This window comes from Anser cygnoides, chromosome 3 (genome assembly GCF_040182565.1).
Source record: "Anser cygnoides isolate HZ-2024a breed goose chromosome 3, Taihu_goose_T2T_genome, whole genome shotgun sequence".
NCBI classification, from domain to species: Eukaryota; Metazoa; Chordata; class Aves; order Anseriformes; family Anatidae; genus Anser; species Anser cygnoides.
The window spans coordinates 63,350,969-63,367,911 of NC_089875.1; the positions used below are offsets into that span (position 1 = coordinate 63,350,969).

Here is a 16,943-nt window from a genome sequence, read left to right on the forward strand (position 1 = left end):
TTCTGTGGAAGTATTTAACTAAAAACGAGTTGTCTACACGGTACGTGCATGTGTAGAGAACATTAACAATTTATTCAATTTATTTTAACCTTAAAACTATCGTAGCTTTTAAGGATGGTTTCCATGCGTTCTCAGATTCTTCACAGAAATCTGTAAATGACTAGAGAGGAAGAAAGGGAAAAACTGTTGTTTGAGTAGTTTTGGAGGAACATGAATTAAAACAACTTTCACAGGTTGTGAACTCCTAGTAACTTTCAGTTACCTTTTATGGCTTTCTTTCAAGTGAATTAAGTTCACTCACAGGAATGGCAACATGTAAGTGGGACAGACTTGTGAAAGCATGTGGGGATGAAAGATGTCTAGTCTAAAGATGTCTTTTGTCTTTGTCAAAAGTTCTAAATCACTGAATCATTGTACTTGAAATGACAAACATTCACCATCACAGGTTCATGATTCAATAGTGTAATATTTGTGGGAAGTAACGTCAGTTTAATAGCTTGAGTGAAATGCTCAAAATGAATTTCTAAGATGCAAATTATTTATTTTTATTATTTTTTTATTTTTAGCATAGTGCAGATTACGTAATTCTGATGAACTCCTTTCCTGATAACTGACATCTATGAGAGCAGGTGCAAGTTCCCATTCTCTTAGAGTGGTCTATGTGTTCCTCTTGCTTTGAGGAGGAAGCTATTTTTGAAGCTTTTCTTTTTCTGTGGTTTCTTAGATAGTTGTAAGGAAACTTCTCTGTTATATTTGGGATCTGTGATAAAGGCTTGTTCAGATTTTCTTCTGTAAATGTGATCTTGGTTTTAGTAGAGGATAACATTTCCACTTAAAAAAAAAAATGCTAACTGTATAATAACTGCTAGTTAGAAGCAAATGTAGATCACGTTGGGTTTGTTTACTGCATTCAGTCAGTGGTCTAATTAAATATTTATAACAAAAGGCATTTAAAGGATGCCAGCACTGACCACATTTTATGCACGTATGAGCAACTGAAATATATTGGAGATGACGGAAGGGTCCTATGGTTACTTAGTTTGCTTATACAAAATAAAATTGTGTTTGTTTAATGTACAGTTAAGATCATTTTTTAACCCTGAATTAAGAAAAATATGATTGAAGTTGATATGGATCAGATGTTTAATTATAGTTGGGCTTTTATTTGCAAATCTTTATTTTTTGACTGTTCAGATGTGTAGACTAGTGTTTGGATAAACTTAAGTGATCCACTTGAAGTATGAACTTTTTTTACTTAGAAAAAGAAATACAGGGGTGACATAAAATTTCACACATTTTGAAAACTTTGGTCCAGATTCAAGAGACGCTACTAAAAGTAATGTTTACAGGTGAAGTCGTCTCAAAGCCAAAGGAGAGACGAGCCTTGTGTGGAGGTCGGACATTAATTAGTACGGCCTTTCAGGGCTGGCTGCCTCGGCACTGATCCTCCCATCTTGCTGAGGAGGGGGAGTGTGAGAGTGGCCTGGGGGCACCCGGCCTGCTGGGAGCTCAACCCACCACACTGACTTCTACTAAGCTGAAGGGGCGGCTGTTGAGAAAAATGGTTACTTCAAACTGCTAGGGGAAGGAGTTACCTGTATTTCTGAAGAGTAAAACCTGTGAGAGTACCGACTTAAGATTCCCAGCTCCCTTTTTCAAGTGACTGGGACTTCTAAGCTCCATTGACTCTCTGTGATGCTTTGGCAACTCATTGTGCTCATCTTATAAATGTGTCATTTGAAAGTTTTCTGATCCTCAAGACTGTAACGTCTGCTGAACAATGCAGTCTTGAAGGATCAAGTTTGGACTGTTGGAGAATAAAAAAACAATGCCTGCACTATTTGCTCTGTGCATACCTTTTCTCCCCCTTCCCTCCCCTCCCAGCTTTAACATTTTGTACAGTGCAATGGGGCTGCAGTGAGAGGCACACTTGAGGCACTTGTGAGAGCTCTGTCTGCGGGACACAATAACTGCAGTGTTGCCAGGGCCTACTCAGAGGCAGTCGATGGCGTTTCTTTGGAATTGCAGTAGTGTATGGCATCTACTGAAATCTGTGGGATAAGCAAATGCAGAAATTCCTCTGAGCTGCCAGGCCTCGGAAAATGCCATGTTGTGGCCTCGCTGGTAAATGCCACAAATAGCAGAACAGTCATGTAGGGCTTGGTTCAAAAGGCGAGACTGCATGCTGTTCATGTTCAAATGTTCCATCAACAGGCTGTATTTTAACTGTGGAAAGAAATTCTGATGTTCCCCACCCCTGGTTATGTATTGCAAGCCAATTGCTCTAAAACGTTTTGCCTCTTGTCAGCAGCCATCTCCAGTACAATTTTTCCCTAAAATCTGGCACACAGAAACAAGACATAGGCCTGTTTTTCATTACCAGCGATAGGAAGACACAGGATAACCATGTTTACATTCTCAGTCACTGGTGTGGGAAGAAAAGATAGAACTTCAGGGCTAATTGCAACTTAAGCTATATTATTCAGAGCTGCAAAAAGCAGCCTTTTTAGGAGTGTGCTAAAACTTTTGTCTTTCATTGCTATTATAAAATAGTAGACTACAATATTAAAACTAACCTCAAATAAAAATTTTTTTGTGACTACAACAGATTTTTGTTTGAAGGAATTAACTTCTTTAAGAGTTGGTTTTGATTTAAGACTTTGGTTTCTTTGACTTGCCCCTCAAAATCTCTGCAATGTTGACAGACCTATTTGTGCTCTGCTTGTTGCTTGTATGGTGTTCCTACTGGCCTGATACCTGCTTTTAGTGGTCTGCTTCATTTTTTTTTTTCTTGAAGAACATGCTTTGGTTTTCATAGAGCCATAGAATGGTTTGGGTTGGAAAGGACATTTAGAAACCAGCTAGTTCCCACCCCCCTGCCATAGGCAGGGACTCTTCCCAGTAGACCAGGTTGCTCAAAGCCCCATCCTGCCTGGCCTTTAGGTAAAACTGAAGACCTATAAAAAAACAATTTAAGAACTATTTAGCTGGAATTAAAGGTGTGCAATACTTAAGTTAAAAATGGTACTGAATTTTTCTTGTACAAGCAAGTCAGCTTCTTTGAATTGGAAAATAATTTAAATGTCTTTATTTTTAACTGTGATATGTATAGCTTGAAAATATGATAAACAGAGTATCATAAGAAAGCTGACAGCTTTATAATCTTTTTTATTGGTACTTTAAAATTTCCTGACTAGTCCCATCTAATTATAGTACCTGTTGTGCAGCCTGTTTCATCAGTGGAATATGTTCATAAAATCAAATGTTTACTGATAGTACTTTTCTTTTTTTCAGAAAAGAGCAAAAGGCCAAATACTGTTTGACAAAGTGTGTGAGCATCTCAATTTACTGGAAAAGGACTACTTCGGGCTGCTGTTCTATGAGAATTCAGATCAGAAGGTAAGCCTGTATTAGACCTTTTGTTTTTCCCCTACATTGCTACTGACTTGAATAGTTTAGAGCGGGATATTTTATTAAATTTACAAACATTTAAGTAAACCATTACAAAACTTCAATTCTAGTTTGCTGTAAACTTGTACCATGTGCAATATACTGATGTGTATGTTAAGATACCTAACAAAGATTCCATTTATTACTTCACAGCGTGTAATATTTAAAATATACACATTTCTGGAAAAAAAAAATTGAATAGTTCCTAGGCTTTATTTTGGAATGGTAAAATAGTATGCCATACCTGCCAGTGAAGATAGGAAACTTTAATATCATTCCCTTAACAACCTGCCAAACTCCCCAAAGTTTAATTTGTAACCCTTTTAAAAATACAAAGACAAACAAAACTGATAATAAATAATACAAACAAATCTATCTTGAATCTGGCTTTCTAAAAATTTCAGTCTTTTCTCACATGTGCTTAATAATGCTTTGACAAGGAGCAAGAAGGACATCTTGTCCCTAAGTCTGTAACTATTAGGCCTTAATTGTTTCTTTTCCTGTTAATTTTAAGTTTAAAAAAAAGTCATTTGAAAAGATGAGACTGGGGTTAGCCTCTCGCCAGCATTGGATGCTAGCTTTAGTAATGAAGAGGTGTTTTGGTATAACTACATTCAAATAAGATCTCTTCAATACCTTTTGGTAGCATATTTTCTGTCATCTTTTACGTTTGTTTGTATGTGGTGAGCACATTTAGATTGTTGAGTTGAGGAAAAAAATTTAAATCAGCTGTTGGTATTCATTCTACTAATTACTAAGAGCCAATTAGCTTCTCCCAGCATCTGAATGTTTGTGGCTAGTTATGGACTAGTTTTCACTGTCTGATAACTAAAGATAAACCTTTATGATCTTTTCTATCATAAAGAACAAACTAATAACTGCAAATTGAAATGGAAAAAATGTAATTCTTTTGATTTTAATCTCAATCTTTTTTTGTGGCAGAAAGCATCATTACATGAGTATATATACTATATACTCACTGTATATATGCATTATACTTAGTGGAGACATTCTTGCTTTTTTTCATGTTTTCTTATTCCACTTTTGCATTTGAAATGAAGTCTAATTTAGTAATCGGAATAAATTTGACTTTTTGACAACTTCTATTCAAATACAGTTGTTTTCTAGACTTTTGCTTTGCTGGAGACCTTTTGTGAAGCAAAGAGCAAAATACTTGATTCCTCTGGGTTAAAGATTTCCATGCGTAAAAAGGGCTTGATGTGTTTTTACTTGAATATTGTATTTTTGTTTGTGATTTATAAAGCATTTATAGAAATTGGACCATCTTCATTGTAACAAGGAAGAGCATCCAAGTTGATCCTCTGAGTAATACCATAATCTATTATTTTTTGTTGTCATTTACAGTCCCTGTATTTGTGCTACTTAGTATTCTTGGCAATACATGGGTGTACACACGCAGTAAAACACAGGACAGTCTCCTCACTGACAAGAAAGGAGATATCTAATAACAGATGCGGGATCCTTGAATTATACCAGGAAACAGCACATTTGAATAGATCTTAAGTCGTGGAATTGGGGAGCCTTCGGCTTTTTCAAATAGAGCAGGAAAGTTTGGATTGGTGCAGAGTATGTCAATTTTTTTTTCTAATGCACCTCTAGTTTGACTAACAGACTTCTTGGTATTCCTCAGTCATGTGAATGGAGGAACCCAGTGTCATACCTTTAAAAGAGCCATTTTTTCTATATATATGAGGGTTTGTGTATATATTTCCATTTATCAGTGATACCTGCCTATATCGTAGCTACCATATGAAGTTTAAGGCACACCAAGAATGATGTGAAGTTAGTTGTCCAAATTAGCTAACCTTTCAGTGAACCACAGAAATTTGGTAGGGACAGTTACTGAAATATTTAAGCTCGTTCTGGCTTCCTTAAAAACTCTGGTCAACCAGTGGATTTCTTAGAAAGATCTTCAGTTGGTGAAAGAACTCTAGGTGATCTTTAGGCACTTAGTTTGCAAACAGATATTGAGCAGAGTCGAACTACTGTATTCCCTGGATTACTCACTCAGATGTCTTTCAAAGTCTGAGAGGGAAAAGGAAAGAACATTCAGTTTTGGACCGGCAAAAGGAGGTACTTTACCTAAATTTCCCAATTTGAGTTTGTTTTCTAATTGTTCTTTGAATCTACAGCATTTGATGCTTGTTCAACAGGGATTGTCTGTTTTACCTGTTGCTGTTCATTTGTAAGCTTTTCATTTTAATTTGATTTTCAAAGTTATTAGAGCAGTGCTTGTCTTGTACAATTGGCCTATATTTTACAAACTTAGGTACGTGTGCAAGATGATGACTGTTGTATTCTTTACTGTTGTTTTAACTGACACTTCTAAAAGTACTGATTGTTTGGTTTTGCTTTCTTTCCTCAACAGTTAGCGTTTTGTGATCACTAGATTAGAGATAGGGGAATTTGTGATGTGCAAAAGGCTAAGGAAGACACAAGGTTGTGTAATGACTTAAAGCCAAAAAAAAAATTAAAAGAAAAAAGTCCTAGTGGTCCTAGTTTGAGTTTTCTGGAACTCTTTAATAGGTAGGCAATTCTTGGAGTTCATATTTGAGATACGGATCAATTTTGCATTGTTTTTTAATCTCGGTATTTAAATGGGTACCATCTGTAACCAGTTTTGTTTTCCTCTGATTAAATAGAATGTAAGTACAAATTTTCTGATAAATTTAAAATTGAATAGGTTATCAAATCATATTTTATACGGCTTTGCTAAAGCTGTGGAAGTTTGCTTTGTTTCTGACTGTGAGTACATTAAACTCTACTGAGTTACAGTGTTAGAGGAATACTAAAATCACAAATTGACCAAAAAAAGGTAGAAAAAGTATAAAGTAGAGGCAGATGATGATCTCGCTGTTAGAGACTGCATAGTTATAACTCTTTCTTACATAATAAAATCTACAGCAATATATTCAGCAAGACACTCTTGAAGATCCCAGGCTGAAGTACCACATTTAGGAATGTCATTTGTTGTAGTGCCTTTAGGCAATTGAGACTCCCAGAAGTCAAAGTATGGCTTAGGTGGCCTATTTCATCTCCTGATGTGTAACTGGTGTGGATGTGAGGCTCTGCTGCAGCTCTAAGTTGTAGTTGCCAGATGAGCGGGAATACCCAGGTTTCCAAAAAAGACTTTGAAAGCCTGGGCTTCAGCATGAGAGAGTTATGCCCCCCAACAACCAACTGCCATTTCTTTCATGCTTGTAAATATGAAATTGTATAGCTACACAGAATGGGATCAGTAAGATAGATGCATGTATTTTTGTTAGTAAAGGGACCTTTTTAATACATGGATGAAGACCTTTTATATTGTTTGTAGAATGTTAAACATTTGTGATGTCTTTTTAATAGATCCTGTGCCTCTGTCTTAGCACTTTCACATACATCTCAACTTCCTTTCATTCTTTTCTAAGAAAGAAAAAAACATATAACATCTCACGTATTGATTTAATTAACGGATGAGGATGCTGATCAGTTGTGTTCAGTGGTATCTGCCACAGAACGCCTAGAGACTTAGAGCTTTTGCTAGTTTTAGGGGCTGGCCTTCTCTTTTGTTCACCTCTCTGTATAAAGATCAAGTCTGAATTCTTTTTTTGTCTTGGTACCAGTTATTTCTGATACTTTTTTTCCAGTTATAACTATTGCCCCTTGAGATTAAAATGCAACAAATCTGACCTCCATCCCAGTCAGTACTAAATGCTGAATGATCTGTGTTTTCTCATTCTTATGCAGTCATCACAGCCACTCATTTAGGAGCCAGCTGTTGAGCTAGAGAGCAGCTGTGGGGTGTGGAAACTCAATGCCAGGCACTCTTTTGAATTAGAGCTGCTCCCTAATGCACCATTGGGGTACCATTGGAGGAGGAGTCCCATTAAGTTTTCTCTATGGGTGTTCTGTGCAGCTGGGAGAGATGTTATGTTTTCATATCAGACCAATTTTTGTTAGCTTTCATAGACGTTTTAAAGCTATTTAGGTAAAGTTAATGATTTTTTTTTTGTGGCTTTAGTTATATTTATTTGCTTAAAGTTTAGTGATTTTATTGCATTACACCCTCAAAAGTTCATGAATGCTCCATTCATGCTGTAATTGGTCTGCAAAAGTGTTAGAAAGCTTGTGCTCTTATGTTCTGGGCACCAGCTGGAAATGCTGCTTTTCTGGATTTGTACAAAATACTTTTGTGCTGGTAGAGAACGTTTTGTTGTTCTTTGACAATTCATTACTTTGTCTTATCTATAACCTTACCATTCATAAATTAAACAAATAGATTTTTGCCTACTGGAGCAACGTAGTGTGCATACACTTTGCCTTTTGTGTTGAAAGACAGACCTGCCTATTCTGTGCTGAGGTCTATTTCAGGGTAGATTCTTCAATAGTGTTTGTTTTACTTGTAACAAAAGGCACAGATGCAAAACAACACCCCCCCCCCCCCCCAAAAAAAAAAAAAGTAATTACACATATAACATGGAATACAAACATCTGATTTTATTTGATAGAACAGTAATGAAAGTTGAGGATGAAATCTGCTTCCAATAAGCCTACTGCAGGTTTGGAAAATCAGAAAATGAACTGTATTGAAAATAGTTTCATTTAAAGAAATGAATTTCTTTTTTAAAAAAAGTTTATTCTCATTTTGCAGCATATTCTGTTTTGTATGTTTTCTTCCACTTTGTAAAAGTAGAGGTAAAAGATAAAGCACTGAAAATAACATACTCATGCTTCCTAGTTTTCTGCTGTAATTGTCACACTACATAACTATTTGTTACTTTATACTACCCTTAGTCTAAAATTTAAGAGTTTAAGGTAGTTTTAGTTACCTTTGTAATCAGAAGAATACGGTAATCAGAAGAATATGGCTTTGTATCGTTGGGAATGGAGTTAATACCAAAACTGAAAACCAGGATGATAACTGTAGCTGAAATGGGTCTCCGCTAAAATCTTTGAAGACTTCATGTCTTTCGAGGCCTGTCCTTGTCAAGGTTCTTCCAGCAGGTAGTATTTTTTCTGATTTAAGCAAAATGAATTTTGTCCAGATATTTTTGAAGGAATGTTGTCTCTTCCTTTATAACAATATTATGGACTGTGTATCTCTGGAATCGTTATAACAGTTATGAGATGTAGAGGTTGCAGGCTTTTTAAAGCAAGAAATGTGGAATTATCCATGTGTTTTAATTAATTACACCTATAACAAATGATAGTGTTTTGGTTTTTGCATTTATTTTTTAAAGAGTATTTGTCTAATGCAGACGTTCTGCATTAATGACAAAACTAGATTAAGGTTATTTACAACAACAATCTTAGTATTTTGGGTCATGTTCACAGAAGCCATGTCCTTTACCAGCTGAGATAAACAGTAAGTAAGGATTTGCTGCAGTGTAAGAATATCATGCGTATCACATTCTCCTAATGCATATAGACCTATAAAAGTGTGGTATAGCACACTGTGTTCCTGAAATGGACTTATTTTGAGTTGGAAAGTGTGCAGTAGACTGATTTTTATATGGTTGTGGAAAACAATTATTGGTGTCTACAGTTTGGCATCACAGACTGAAAGGTGAGTCACAGTGTACTCAATACCTGGTACTTGGCTAGGTTAGGCAAGAAACATTGACAGAGATGCATCCTTAGCAACGTTTGTGCTGGCACTGAGGTCCCTGCTGACCTTGAGGCCGCTGTTACCTGCAGTGGACTGTTGAAATGCAAATGTTGACCTTGACCTTGCAAGTTAGTTGCTAGCTCCTCACTACTTTGCACACTTCTGCTAATGAAGCATACTCAGTTTGGCTGACAGACTGGCTGTGTGTGCATATGTGTGCATGTATTTGTTCATGTATGTTTGTGTCTGTCTATGGGAAATAAACATTCAAATGCTGTGTAAAATAAATGTTCAGTAACTGCAGTTAAAAGGCTTATATTTCTAGTCTCTTACTTGATCTATTTTGTAATGTCTATGGGTAAAATTTGTGAACAGGATTGTTTGAATTACAGATAAATGCATGTTACTGATTTCTCATTCTCAAATTTCAAAGTTATGTTTTTGGATCAATCACAAAAAAAGGTCTGCATAAGTAACAATAGTAATTGAAATGTTATAACCACCTTAATAGGTAGTACAAAATACTATATGCTATATGGAAAATTTTCTTAATTTGCATTGCCTAAAATAGAGCAAAGCTTATAGTTTTGAACCTTGTGTATCAGCATTAATATCATACAAGTTAATAGAGAACTTTGCTGTGGGGAAGCTTAGAAAAAAAAAACATGAAACTTGATTATTTTTTTCCAAGCACCTTTGAATGTTATCAGAGCTAAAATGTATATAATTTAAGACAACAGGAATAGTAGATCTCTAGAGATTAAGAGAAATCTCATATTAAATGACTCTCTGAGTATGTAAGCGCTGACATGTAGAGATTATGTAGTTGTTCATGAAGTCTGCTTATGCCAATAAAAGGAGAGAGACAATTGTATATGTCAAATGTAATGTGCTAGCAAAGACTATCCAATTTCCAAAATCACAGGGCATAAATAGTCTAAAGCAATAAAATAAGCCATGAAGGCAGTGGCATCATACAGTATCACTTATGTGCATAGATGGGGAGACTTGCTAGCAAATCACAGGTTGAATTTTAGAATTTTCTGGGAAATTTTAAAGTAGAACAGAAGTCTAAACAATACGAACTTTGTAGTGTATGAAATTACTTCATTTTCTCTGTGAAATTATTTTAAATGTTTGTTATTTTTTTCAGAACTGGTTAGATTCTTCAAAGGAAATTAAGAGACAAATTCGAAGTAAGTACTTATGTATTTGGATGTTATGTCCCCTTCTTTTTGCTCACAGAAAATTTCTTTCTAAACTCAGTAGTCTGGATGTTGATTTAATTGAAACAGCATTAAAAGAATTTATATCTGATGACATTCAGCCTTAAAACAAAAAGCAAAGCTTCTATTTCTGTCCACTGTCCAATAAGGAGAGAAAGGATCACTCAGACTTCTGCTGTAGAAGTTAATGACTATAGTGGCTGCTGACCCAAATTTTTCTGTATTGCATTTGACTAATCAGTAGATATCTTTTGCATCCCAAAACAGTAGATGTTATTCAAATTTTGGTGCTGATATTTGGGTTATGAAATGGAAAAAGTTAACTTGCAGAAATGGTCATGGTTGATGCTGTAAGGCTTTCAAACTTCAAAGACTCACCAGAAGAACATGAAACTACAAAATAAGAATCAGTATGTCTTACAGAAGGTGTATATTTTTTAAACCTGATCAGTCCAGCACCATTTCCACAATGGAAATGGATTAGAGAGAGAGAGAGCTTGGAACCTCAGACTACTCCCTGGAATGTTTGACTGAATCTGTTTAGATCTTTCTGCTTCCCTTATGAAGTATACACAGAGTAACTTATTTTACTCTGTTTCCATAAAAGTCTGTCAAGTATTTCACTCGGCATGCAGCTGTTGTAGTAGACAGGAGCAAATGGTGAGTATGTTCAGGAAATACTCTTTCTGAGTTTAAATGTCTCAAAATAAGTAGCCACTATGAAAGGCTAGACAACTCTTAATTGACACTCTTCTCATTGTTTTATATGTTTGTGGCCAATATGATTTCCTTTTAATGTTTTTTTGTTTTTTTTGGCGGAAACATTATTTCTAAGTGGCTGACAGGAAATGTAAGTGGGGAGAGAAAGCAAATTTTTTGAAGAGGTGATGATAATAAGACTTGCATGTCTACATTTCCAACGCAACAAGAATATTACTTAAACTGACTTTGATCTTTTCTGGGGCATATGATCCAGTGGGAGTACTTGTAATTAAGAACACCATTGTGCAAATTACAATGGTTAACAAGCGGTTTCTTTACTATTTCTAACTTCTTTGTAAGGCAACGCTCGCATTTTCCAAAAATGGTAGTGATGTTAATTGTTTCCTTTAGACCTTTCCCAATTGGTGAAATCCTCTACTGTGTTGAGGAAGGTGTATTTTCCATTTTCAGTGAAGAAATTAAAGTTACAGAAGTTTCATTGACGACTATTTTTTGGTCTAATATGCTGTTGTGTAAACAAACTAGTCCAATTAAAATGGTGAATGTACTTGCATGCTTATGCAATTGCAGAAGCCATCTGCAATTGCCCTTTTAATAATGGAAAAGTTGCAATACTTCTTATTCCATAGAAATGTGAGGTCTTCGGTTAATATGTATATTAGTAGTCAAAATATGTGGGTTAATGGCTGTTTCATTAGGTTTTAATATTTGACAAAAGACACTGATACTTTCCATGTTACTGTCTTGAGTAGTGATCTGCATGCTATAGAGCATCATCTACAGGTATCATGAATCTGAAATGTAAGAACTGGCCTGATATTTTTTTTGGATGCACTACATAATGTTTTTTTAATACTGTGTAGTACATAGTCCAAAAATGTTTTAAGGGAATCTGATTTTTCATACAACATGAAGACCTGTGTTTCTATATTGGAGATCAAGTCCAGTTTCTTGAATTAGGCATCACAATTGAATTTTTTTCTCTGGTCTGTAGTATTTCTGAGTTCATAGGCGTACTGCATGAAGTAAACAACCAAGTGAGAACGCCATTTCAAAGGTTTCTACAATGAAACTTGCTTACACTAATTTGCAAGTAATGAACATACTGTTAGTTGTGTTCTTTGTAATCACTGTATTAAAATTTCAAGATACTGGAATGTACTGTGAAAGCAAATTTTCTCTCCCAACTATGTGGGTACTGAGTAATGAGGTTTTTCTTTGTTTCAGGCTTAGTTCTAGTCAAGAATGGATATCTTAAATATATTTTAACAATATTTTTTTGTACATAAGATACCTGTAAAACCTACTAGCCCATTCGAAATGAGGAAACTCATTTCTTTTTCTTACGTGTAGCATAGACTGAAGCACTAACATGCTAGTTGAGCGTATCTGGACAAATATATTGATCTGAACACTCAAAGGTGTTGAATTTGGAAGTGGAGTTCAGCATGTCAGTTTTCAGCTTAATATTTATAATAATCCGTCTCTCTTACATGTGAGCAATATCAATACTCCACATATGGGGCACTTGTGTACCACCCTGGGGAAGATGAAATTAGAATCCTGTAGTTTCCAGCAAGTCATGGTCTGCATCAGGCTGTCTGTTGCTGAGATTCAGGGTCCCCAGGTTTTGTGATCTGTCATTTATTCACATTGGCCTTTGGCTGGGCAATTATATTGGACCTCAGCAATTACCCATACACCAATGTTGCTGTAGCTAATGAACTTGGTCCACAAATTACTGTCTCATTTCTCAAGGCTATGAAGGTGGCAAAAAACTTGTTTGGCTTCACTCAGCCTGATCTCTTCAGGAAAATTAATTCATGACCTTTTTTAAACTCATGTAATTGGATATCCACTGGCATATCATAAAACCTCTAATTAATTCAGTTATGGACAGGTATGACATTTCTGTTACTAGCTTGGAAATTGATACATCCAAAGTGGATTCAGGCTTTCATGAAACGTAGAACTTCAGCTCTTGCATATAGTGAAGGGACAAACAGTAGCCACTGACTTTGGAAAAGCCACATCGCAGATTTCATGGAGGGTATGGGGTTTTACCTTTATACAAAATTTAATACGAGGTTTTTAACTATGCAAGATGTGGTACATGCAGTTTGTATATAGCACATTCAATTCAGTTTTCTGAGTTTTTCTGAAGTCATTCTCAGTGTAGAAGAACTGAATGAATAAGCCACATAAAGCTGGTTTTACTGTAGTATTAATTGCAATTATTGATGATACATACATGTATGCAAGGTCACGTTAAAGAAATAGATATAATAACGTAAATAACTATACATGTGTAAAATTTGTACCTAACTTCTAAGCACATCACACTGGAATGTAGTAGTGAAGAGCAATAAGCACTGTGCTAAGGGAAGAGTTGTTCCTGTACGTCTGCTAGTCATAAAAATTGTTTTGCAGTTTAGAGATGTCTGAGTTTGTGAGCTGAATCGTGTTGGTCCAAAAAGGTCTGGCTGCACTCTGGTTTTGTTAATGCAACTTTGAAAATGTGGGCTAGTTGTACAGCTACTATATTGCTTTGACTCCCTGGAAGGTAATTTAAGGTATATTATAGACATAATTTTCTTATCTTTATGGGGCATTTGACATCTGTCTGTGAGCAGTTCATCTGTCCCAGTCACACAGTACCCTAAAAATGTTAGCTGGGAGACAGGGATCACGAGTAAAAGCTATAAATGCCATCTCTGGAATAAAAACTCACTTATTTCCAGTGTGAATGGCATGAATCATGTTAATTGTATGTTGTTAGCTGGTTAGTTATTGCGTTCTTTTTCTCGAAGAATGTGCCTAAAGCTGCCACAGAAGCATTTTTGAGGTAACGAGCTGTCTAGAAAAAAAATGACATTTCTGTAGCACATACCATTAAACATTAAGACAAAGAGCCTTACCAGGAACAGAATGCTAAATATCACTTTAATATCAGATATTTTTGTTTTTGCTGTCAATTCAAAGTGCCAGTAATAGCATGCGTTGTTGTGTGAAGACAATTGTTTGTGTGCCTCTGTTATGTGGCTGTAAACAGTATGTTGTATTGAAGTATAAAAATAGCCTGTGCGTATTGTAATACACTCGATGGTCTATGTTCTGAGGATAAATGTGTTTTCAGGTAAAATAGCAGGTCATCAACTGTCCAGAAATTATTTAGTAGAAAATCAACTACAACATTTTTTCTATGGATTAGTTGTGGGAATTAGTATGAGCAGACATGATTCTTTTTATGTAGTCTGTAGATTCAGAGGATTTGTGCTCTTTTTAGCTTTTAGAAGCTTTTTTTTTCTTTTCCAGCAGTGTCTAGGTCTCCTAGTTACAGAGCTTTCTGAAAGCTAACAGTAAAAATGCTGACAAAAAAGAGAAATAGGTTAAGGCCAAATTCATCTGTGATTAGCTGAACTGTAGTCTTAGACCAGGAAAAATTGCTTCACATCGGGAAACTGTTCCATTCCAGGAAAACATTGTCTGGTTGCTACCTGTGTGGAAGGACACATCTTACTTCCGTCTTTCCTGCTCCAACCTCCTCCACAGTACCTGTTAACATAACAACTCTCCCTAAACACTGTTTGCATAGATATTTTTGGCTCAATTGCTTCTTGTCATCAGGTCGGTTTACTTAATATTAGCATTAAATGATGATGCTAGTCTCCTGGGAAATACATTAGTCCACTTCCATCATTTATTCCAGATTTAATTCTGTTTGTTCATAGTATATGTATAAATTATTGTTAGAAACTTAAGATATTTTTTCTTCATTCTATCTTGCACTAGACAGCGATAGATAATGGAATGAAGTGTATAGTACCCAAATCAGTACTATGTGTGCATATCAGATAAATTAGGCTTTCTTGTTCAAGGCGATGTACCTTATTTTGTAAGCCAAGCTATCATCGTCCTAACAAATAATTGATAACTGGGAGCATGAAGATACATTATATCCCTACACTCCCAAAAGAAAATAGTGACTTAGCAGCCAGGGAGGATGAGGTTCACAGTTAAGCAGACTTATGCAGAAGTTAAAATGCTACAGTGAATAGTCACGTCTGAAAATATGAAGTAATTTTTGAAATGTTGAAGTACATATCTTGACACAAAGCATCTTTTCACTTTTAACAGCTGTGAATTCATTATTTCTTTATTTTTAGGAAAACAACCTTAAGCAAAAATGTCAGCACCTGTAGCATAATGTTGGAAGTGGCATTTTGGTCATTTCTTTTTTAAGACATTTTTTGAAGCATGATTTATCAGAGTATGGCAACTTGTTAAAATCTTATTTAAGAATAAGATAATATTTAAAATTTAAAATATTTAATAATATTTAAAATCTTATTTAAAATGTTTGAATTTGGAAAACTTCTACATTTTGTCAAATTATTACTTTCCAATGAACATACTTCTCTTGCACATAGTATTATAACAGCAACATTCTTGGAATGGATTTTCATTATTTGAGTGACTTAAATGTTCCAGATTTGAAAGCTGTTTTAGAACTACAGCTATGATTAAAAGCAGAATTTTATGCTTTGTCAAACTATTACTCTAGTTTTAAGTGCTTTTGTATTTAAGATAGGCAATTACAATTTTCATATGTGAATTAAACAAACATAATTACTATTATAGTTAAAGGTATTGTTTAAGAAAATTGAAATGATTTTAAAGGAGAAATGGCTAATATTTGTCTTCCATGCATTCGGTATGAAAATGAATAGTTTTGTCTTTCCGTTGTATGCAACACAGACTTCATATTGACATCTCAAGTTCATAGTTACTGTACAGTCTTTCAAACTACAATCAGTTTAAACAGGGAGATAATTAGCCCTGGAAGAGTTGGAAATAAATGCAGATTTAGTGCAAACAGCTATTTATATTTGAATACAGAATATCTGAAGTGTTTTATGGTTATATATTATGGTAGTTTTCAAATTAAAAACTTCTGTTGTTTACATAACTTATTGTTAACATGTTTAATTTTTAACATGTTATGTTTTAGCTTTCACTGTATGTATGTCTGATAATGAATATAATGAATGGTTCTTGCTAATATACTCTCAAAAGAGGAGAAATAACTTCCAAATATTTTCAAGGTTTCAGTGATCTAAAGTTTGCACAACTGCCTTATTTTTTTTCTGTAAAAGTTTTTGCTTGCTTCAACAATTTTGAGATTAACAATCACATGTTCCCTATATTTAGGTTTACCTTGGCTGTTCACCTTTAATGTGAAATTTTATCCTCCTGATCCTTCACAATTGACTGAAGACATCACTAGGTATGTACGGTTCATAATTTTTAAACTTAAAAGTTACTGCTATTTTATCAAATTAGGCTTCTTCACTTTCTGGATGCCATAACAAGTTCTGTTACCATAGAATGCTATAGATGTTCTCATATCAACTACTTTCTGGAGTGTGGGCACAAAGGAGTCCCTTGGCATGGAAGGCATCTTGAGGAAGCAGGAGTACCTGGCAGGGTATTTCTCAAAAAGAATGAGAGGCCTTTGTTTCTTCAGAAAGAAGAATTTAATGATAAGTTGGGATATGATTTGAGGGGAATGCAGGAGGGGGGGATGAGATGACATCATGTATGAAGGAAGACAGTGGTTTATTTTTGGACTGCTGCTTTATTATAAAGCAAATGATGGTATAGGGGTGTTGTTTTGGAGAGCAAAGCTTTAAGGGGCCCAAGGTATTTTAGTTATCATCTAGCTTATGTTGTTGAAAATGTAGTATTTGTAGTTTAAATAAAACCATAAAACATGGAAATAATTACCTTGCTTAGAAGGCAATGGGATAAGATCTAATGAGATCTAAGAACGAAGTACTTTCTAAGCACCTAAAATATAGCATTGTAAGACTAACATAAGCAGTGTAGGCAATAGGCTCACTTTTTCAGGAGTTACGGCAAACCTAAGCACT

At 35.1% G+C, this 16,943-nt stretch overlaps 1 protein-coding gene across 20 annotated transcripts in view; it reads left to right on the forward strand.

The window, feature by feature from the left end:
• EPB41L2 (erythrocyte membrane protein band 4.1 like 2) overlaps positions 1-16,943 on the forward strand; it is a 113,176-nt gene that overhangs the window by 55,708 nt on the left and 40,525 nt on the right. For all 20 annotated transcript variants that reach the window (XM_048075652.2, XM_048075653.2, XM_066994292.1 and 17 more), the window contains 3 exons: positions 3,295-3,399; positions 10,215-10,257; positions 16,222-16,297. In XM_048075652.2, coding sequence (XP_047931609.2) covers positions 3,295-3,399; positions 10,215-10,257; positions 16,222-16,297 — 224 coding nt within the window. The remainder of the gene's footprint in view (positions 1-3,294; positions 3,400-10,214; positions 10,258-16,221; positions 16,298-16,943) is intronic.